Here is a 7,907-nt window from a genome sequence, read left to right as displayed (position 1 = left end):
TTGAGCCTCGATCAAGATCCATTGGAGTGTGTTACAACTTCTATGGTGGTGTTGTGTGCTACGATCGTAACTTCAAGGTGCTAAGATCGTTACTTCAATCTTTTTGGCTCAAGGAGTTGTGCACGCAGAAAGGTTTTTGAGACACCCAAATAAAAGGTTCCCCTCGAGAAGTCATGGACTCCTACCAACTTCATTGAGATCCAATGAGGCTCAAGTTGAGTACATCTCTACTTGAGAGTCATTAGCTTTGTGCTCAAAGATAGACTTTGGAATAAACAGTTGCCATGTCTTTACTTGGGCATCGAACCTTCCTTGGCTTAGCAAGGTACCCTTGAGTACCCACTCATCTTTAGTGACCTCCTCGCAAGTCTGCTGAGGTTGATGTTAGGAGGGTGATCATCTCTATCCACGAGGCTTCAGGTCCTCAATAGGGTTGGAAGAGATAGCCAACATGCCGAGGCGAGGGAAGGGTAGTGTGTTACAAAACCTGAAGTGATGGTGTGGTTGGACGACGAGGCTTGAGATATCCTCATTCAAAACTTGCAAAGTGCAAACTTAGATAAATGAAAAACTCCACTTCAAAACAACCGCCAATTATGAACTAAGAATCATTTACCAGTGATTATTATCTACAAAAAGGGTGCGGGGCAGATGGCCTGACAAGGTCTGCATCTCGCAACATAAGACATTAAGGCTGACCATGTAGCTAGGTGATCTTCCTAGGGGAACTCTGCCTCAAGCCAAGCGGGTTCCACCGTTGTTCTGTCTCGACCAGATCATGAAGATCAGCTGCATTGAGTTCATAGGTACTCGAGTTCATAGCTGCATTATTTTCTACAAATTCTAGGCCTTAGTGCAATCAAATTAAGCTCGCAACTTCATGGGTGCCTGAAGCCAGTTCTCACAACATACTCAAAAAGCAGTCTAGGTTAAAATTAGGTAAAGATCTTACTGGGAACAAAAGCTCAACTTACATCACCAAACAAACAAAACTAAATTGATTGGCGACAACAGAGGAGTCTTTTTAGTAGAGCTTTTTCTAGCCTTCCACAAACATTAGGATGGCAAACAAATAACACACCAAGCTATTTAGATCTCTAATGTAAAGTAAGAAACCCATTACTTAAACCCACAATTAAATCAGCACTCTGATGTCTTCAGACCTTGTTGGCATATATCAGCATAGAAATTTGGATCTAAAACCTTAAGTTCAAAATCAGCTCCTATCACTTGCAAAATTGTGACACTAATATCTTAAGTAGAAGCCTTGGAGGCTACAGAGAGGCGGGATGCCCGCTTCTTAGCCAAACTCTCACTTCTGTGCTCACGCTGCTCTTTCAAGCGCGTTGCCAGCAACTTCTGATACTCAGCTGCTTCATTCTTGGCTTTAGCAACTCTTTTCTTTTTCTCAGCAATTCTGCGGCGCTTCCTCTGCAGAGTAACCGGTGTGACAAGCCTTTGGATCTTGGGGGCCTTGCTGCGTTTCTTCCCTGCAATGCCACAAAGAGCACTTTCATTAATTAAGCCCTTGTTAAAAAATTATGACAGGAAGTCCTATCTGACAGTTGCACAATCACCTGTGGATGATGTGAATGTGCGCCGATATGTGTTCACATACTTCCTGACATCATCTTCCTTGGACAAATTAAAGAGCTTACGAATCTTGCTGGCCCTTTTAGGACCCCTCATCCTTGGTTTCTCAGTGTCTGTCAGACCAGGCAGGTCCTGTTCACCTGGAAGAAGAAACATGGAAAAGCACTGACTTGCAAAGCCACTCCAGCTTGAGATCAGATGAAAACAATTCAGACACTAATGCGAGAAGCAGCATGATGTACGCACCCTGCTTTACAATAACAAGATTTAAGACAGACAAATCAGGGCTCACAATGCATCCTCTAACAGACTTGCGCCTTCGTTCCCCCTTGCGCCTGCCAAATCCTCGGAAGCAGGTGGTACCTGTAACATCAACAGTCCAGCTTCAACAGAAAAACCCCGCCATAGCGTTGCAATAATTGCTCCACATGCCAGACAGTTTTCTATATACTCATTTCCTGCCTTACAATATCTCATAAAAATTAATTTACATTATCCCTGAAGAATAGCCTTGGTATCGTGTGGCGTGATAACAAGAATATACTTTCTGTGCCGTGTGCTGACATGTTAGCATTGAAGCAAGCAAAGACAGACAACAAACAGTACCTCTGTGCATTAGGAGTCTAGCTCGGCCAGGGATTAGCACTCCTTGCTTCATGGGAAATCCCTGCTTGTCACAACCTCCCATGATTTTGAATACATATCCTTTGAACTCCTGTTCAAAAAAACACACTTGTTTACAATATTAAACAGACATTGATGGGTGAAAAAAACTTTCTGAACTCACTCAAGCCATCACAACCATCCTTAAATATGAAAGGTTACATGCAGATATACCTCACCCAGGGCATCCCCAAGCACTTCTTGGGCCAGACGCTTGTCATAGAAAGCTCGCCTGAAAAGGAGAAGGGCATGCTTTCAGTTCACTGAAATCTACAGCATTGTTAACTTGGTGAGTATAACTGTATAAGGCGACCATTTGACATAGAACCCCATAAAGCTTTAGGGTTAATTGAGGAAAATGGTGACTCACAGCTTCTGATCGTCTTCAATTTCCACTTTCTTCTGGCACCCAGTAGTTGGATTTGCAATGTTGAGCTGCAAGTAGCCCCAGTAAAAAGGTTAATCCATGCTTGAATAATGTCTTGGGGACAGCTGAGGCTGTATAGAGGTAATCAGGATTGGGCTGTACTGAGATTGAAAATATGGTCATGGACTACTTCAAATCCTTTAATTGCGAGACTATGTATCCTAGAAAAAGTCAAACCATGGCAGGATCAAACACTAACATAACAGAGAAAGGGAAAGGGAGGGATAGATAAGTTAACATCCCATTACTGACGCTGGAGAAATCAATATTATATACTCCCATGCAGCACATGAAGGTCACTGTTAAGTTAGGGAGGAGAGCACAATCAAAAAAATGCAGACGTGTAGAAACAGTACGTGATTCCAGAATTTGCAGACAACATTGCAAAGGTTGCAGAGTCGCCTTGAATGTCAACTTCAGCACCTCTTACCCCTCCCTGCAACCTTAATGAAAAGAGATGCTGTGGTCAGCCATTTGCTTTGAGAATGGCTCGCCCCCAGAGGTGACCTCCTCCAGACAGGCGGCCGTTCCCTAGTTCTTACATGCAATGTGACGACCAGTTTGGAAGAGGTGTGCAGGAAAATGCATTTGCTGGCCACCTTAAATCCTAGAAACAGATCCCATGTTACTATGACATAAAGGAAGTTCCTGCATAAGGGGGGCAAACCCCCGTAAGACTCCTAAAATCAGCTTCAAAACATTCTTATGCACCCGCACCTGGGAAATTCTTAAAAAAACCCTACAAACAAAACACGCATTCCTTGCAAGACATACCCAACAACATCAGACGCTCTCTATGCAAGCCAATCAACTCAGAAGAGACGCTAAGTTATGTCATTCGATCAATGGCGAAAAACCCAGCGTTTAAACAAACGGCTAGAAGAGGAAAAACACTATCGAACTCCCTCATCATAGCTTCTAACATTAAGAAAAACAGAAGATCGGAAGCTTTCTCTCTCTCTCTCTCGACGGAGATCGAAGGCCTACCTTCATGGCGAAGCTCCCCGCGCAACAAAGTGAAGAGCACAGCAGCTGCTTTTGAGATGATGCTAAAAAAACTCCTGCCGCAACCCTAGCCCTTTACATAGAATCTGTTTGAGGCCGCCCAACCCCAAGATTGATACAGCAATTCTTGTCCGGACGGCTCCCCAAAGTACAGTGTCTCGTCACAATTTTTTTTTTTTAATGCGCTGCCATGAGTGTCTCTAACATCGTCATGTTAATAAGCATATGAGCTCAGGATAAAGGACATGGGACATGAATAAATGGTGTGGACATCGGGCTAAGGGACCAAGGCTAAAGGCTGAATATTAATAAAAAAAGTCCGAAATGCAGCTCAACATCGATGAGCTTAATCAAGTAACTAACCACTTTTACTAAACAAAGACTAATCATCTTCTTGCTTTTGAATTCAAGACAACTTTTTGAATGGAAAGGGGGTTATATCATTTCATGGATATGCCATTTGGCTTATGCAATGCACCTGCCACATTCCAAGCATTGATGAATAAGGTGCTTTAGCCCTTCCTCTATAAGTTTGTCTCAGTATTCTTTGATGACATCCTCATATGTAGCAAAGGGGAGAAGCGCAAAGCGGGCATTAAAGTGGACCCCGAAAAGGTGGAATGTGTGAACAAGCACCCTATACCCACCAATGTGACAATTGAGGGGTTTCTTGGGATTATCATCATTCTATAGGAGGTCTATTAAGAGATCTGCAGAAATTGCAGCCCCTCTTACAGATACGCTCAAGAAAGAAGCCTTCTTTTGAGATGCCATGGCAAACAAGAGTTCTGAGGAGCTTAATAGAATGCTCACTTCAACCCCTATTTTGGTGTGCCCTGATTTCAGTAAACCCTTTACCGTGAGAGTCGATGCTTGTGGAAGAGGAATTGGATAGTTTTGTATGAAGACCATGGGGTCATTGGTAAGAAAGAAGCCTTCTTTTGAGATGCCATGGCAAACAAGAGTTTTGAGGAGCTTAATAGAATGCTCACTTCAACCCCTATTTTGGTGTGCCCTGATTTCAGTAAACCCTTTACCATGAGAGTCGATGCTTGTGGAAGAGGAATTGGATAGTTTTGTATGAAGACCATGGGGTCATTGGTAAGAGACGCAAATTGGATGAGAAGGAGATGTGTATGGATGTGTATGATCGAGAGATCGCTATGCCACCAAGAAGTGGCATCATTAACTTTATAATAGTCATTTTTTGAGAAGTGGTCATCGTGTGTTGAAGTATTTCCTCCCTTAACCGAATCTATCTCCTAATAAGTAAAGAAGGTGGTGGTTGATAACCTTGCAAAATTATAGTTTTGAGATCACCTACAAAGGGCTTGTAAGGATAATATGGTGGTTGATGCTCTATCAAGAATGTTCTTACAGTTTGTTCATCCATCTTTCTATGGTTAATTGGGAACGCCTAATTAACCATCCATCTTTCTATGGTTAACTAGGAACGCCTAATTACCACTATGTTTGTAGAATGACACTTGGGTGATTCCGAATATTCCATATGTAGGACATATGAAATTAGGGATGGCTGGAACTAAGTGTTGGATTTAATGCTTATGTGCTGTCATGTAACATTAGCATGCCTATCCCGACCTCATCCAATCTTACTTTCAAACACATGCCAGTTGATATGACGCAATTGAGGATAGTTGTTATCCTGACAGGAGGGATGCTACTGTTTGTTTGTCCTTCCTTCTGTGGTTAATTGGGGACGCCTAATTACTACTATGCATGGCACTTGGATGATTCCGAATATTCCATGTGTAGGACATATGAAATTAGGGATGGTTGGAACTAAGTGTTGGATTTAATACTTATGTGTTGTCGCGTAACTTTAGCATGCGTTTGCTAATGTGTAATGTGTTTGAATGGACAACCTGTGTAGGTTGGTGAGATTGACGAGCTTTCTGCTCGTAAGCTGGTATGGCTGGGATGTGATGGCGGTGATATGGTGTGAGCTATTATCGAGAAGGTTTTACTCATTTTTTGGTATTTGGTCGTAGTATCTACTACGAGATTTTGGCCCACTTTGTTATACTTGGGCGTGGACTTATTGATTTGTTGCACGTGAATTTATGTATTTTTGCTTTAGTGGTTTAGATAGGAAGAATTTATCTTAGCATTAGGTTAAAGCAACTCCTATTTTTATAAGCATGCAACTATTTTTGGCATGTGGGTTATTTTTATGAATAAAGAATAAATACCCAAAAGTGGGAGGATACTGAGACTTCTTGGGGGGGAGATTGGACCTAATACTGTGTACAAAGTGATGTGTCCACTCTATTTTCTGATTTTTGTTTCAATTTATGCTCATCTTGTTAATTTAATTACATTTCCATGGTTTGGTCTTTGTTGTATTTTTGTGAGTTTTGTATTATTCTTCAAAAAGTATTTCAAGATCTCGTGTCTAATGTGGACATGTTCTTTATCGACCATTTTCGAAGAAGTACACAATGATTGGGTCATAAACGTTCAAGAGGAATGAATATCTCTTGGATGAAGAGGTGTCGCAAATGGTTCTCATGAAGATTTGCCTCATTTCATGCTATAAAATTGCCTCATTTACTACAAAGATACAGTCTACCTTATGCCTACATCAAAGGGTAATGGAAAAAATGTATTCTCCACCAATGGTGGGACACTTGAGAATATTCTGGACCTTTGACAAGATAAGGAAGAGTTTCTATTGGAAAGGGATGGGAAAAGGACATACATGCTTTTGTCATAAGATGTACGCCTTATCAATTTAATAAGAACCCAACAGATAAGTTCTGTGGGTTTCTTCAACCTTTGCCTATTCTTGAGGGGAAATGGACTTATATTTCTATAGATTTCATCATGAGCCTTCCACACAAAAAGAAAGGTTGGGATGTGGTTGTGGTTAAGTTGACAAAGGTTGTATTAGAGCTTTTGAGTACTCACTCCAGATGTAGATCCTAGGTATTGGCATGCATCATGGCTCAATCCTTTGGGTAGTAGGGGTATATATATATATATATGAAAGTGTCTCTATAAAGGTGGCCTTTGTAGAAATTCTCCTTTGTGGGTTGTGTGAAACCCACCCTCATGTGCTATGCATTGTTTTCTCACCACTCTTTCCATCGCACTTCTAGATAAGCCTTCAATAATGGCATGTCCATTCAGTATATGTGCGAGGTGGCCACTGTCGGCTTATGATGGATATTAATTGCATAAATGAATTTGTTATATCTGGTGATGTTTTTTTACCGCTTGCAAAAAACTGACATGATTAGGTGGGAGATCATAAACATCCTCCTCCATGGGTTTCCAGTGAGAGGGATGTTCCAATGTGTCATCTCCAACCACGAGTCCTCATTGGGTTTGGCTATCTTTTTGGATCCCTTCTTCTGTGTGTTTGGCAAACGGATAAGTATTTGTTAGCATTTTTTGGATCCCTTCTTCTGTGTGTTTGGCAAACGGATAAGTATTTGTTAGCATTTTTGGAAGGGTGTCATCTTCTTCTTCCACTTTCTCTTTACCTTTGTCCTTATGTGGGTCATCTATCTTGTGCTCTTGTTTGCTTTGCTAACCAGAGTCAAGCGTGTCCTCGGCTTCCTCGGTGTCATCTTTGTTCTCTGGTTTTGGCCCCCCTACCATCGTCCTTCTTAGAGTCATCGTCATCGGCATTTTTACTTACCTCCTTTGGTCTCTTCTTCTTATCACCTTCCTTTGAATCTTTGTCCTTCTTTGGTGGCTCATGTTCAATCTTCATCAATAAGTCATCAAGATCGTTATGCTCATCAAGATCTAGACAATCGAGGTATGTAACATGCTATGTGTCAAAAAAGTATACATTTTCTTCTCTTGCTTCTCCATTTGTTTGCAAATAATTAGATAAAGCATTACAAATAGTTATGGAGGATAAGCTAAGTACTTAAGTATGCTAAGATTCTAGTACCCTGTGATAGCTAGTCTTTTACCCCTGCTTGCAAGCCATTCAATGTCTTTAGAGCATTGTTTAGCTTGAAAGGGTACTTAGTGTATGTACACTTCTTCTTGCAGCTCTATCTTCTGCTCTTGATCTAGCTTTTGTGGGGTTGCATTGTCAAACAGGCAGAAACAAGCTATGTAACATGTGTTATGTCCATCGGGTCCTACAAAGATATTGACCCTTAGAAGACCAACATTGTTATTAGCACAGGCACGTACTTATTTAAGATCTCTAAGCTAAGTGCAATGATAGAGGCAC

The 7,907-nt window shown here is 41.4% G+C and overlaps 1 protein-coding gene across 1 annotated transcript; it reads right to left on the bottom strand.

Moving 5' to 3' along the window:
* Nucleotides 1-909: 909 nt before the first annotated feature.
* LOC147611502 (small ribosomal subunit protein eS6) lies at nucleotides 910-3,764 on the bottom strand. The gene is made up of 7 exons (XM_086784600.1): nucleotides 3,671-3,764; nucleotides 2,627-2,691; nucleotides 2,431-2,488; nucleotides 2,200-2,308; nucleotides 1,840-1,956; nucleotides 1,578-1,733; nucleotides 910-1,490 (listed from the first exon to the last, which is right to left on the bottom strand). Exons 1-7 carry the CDS (start codon nucleotides 3,674-3,676, stop codon nucleotides 1,255-1,257), a joined length of 747 nt encoding a protein of 248 aa, XP_086640726.1. The 5' UTR covers nucleotides 3,677-3,764; the 3' UTR covers nucleotides 910-1,254.
* Between the last annotated feature and the right edge of the window lie 4,143 nt (nucleotides 3,765-7,907).

This window comes from Cibotium barometz, chromosome 47 (assembly GCF_041138505.1).
Source record: "Cibotium barometz isolate CiBa-2024 chromosome 47, ASM4113850v1, whole genome shotgun sequence".
Classification (NCBI taxonomy): Eukaryota; Viridiplantae; Streptophyta; class Polypodiopsida; order Cyatheales; family Cibotiaceae; genus Cibotium; species Cibotium barometz.
This window is presented reverse-complemented; position numbering and strand designations above follow the sequence as displayed.

Bases quoted from the DNA above. Each gene is read 5' to 3' on its own strand.
- LOC147611502 (XM_086784600.1), bottom strand. The intron at 2,309-2,430 runs GTATATCTGCAT...TTTTTTGAACAG, and splicing joins TTGGGGATGCCCTGGGTGAG to GAGTTCAAAGGATATGTATT. The intron at 1,734-1,839 runs GTGCGTACATCA...TTCTTCTTCCAG, and splicing joins TCTTGTTATTGTAAAGCAGG to GTGAACAGGACCTGCCTGGT.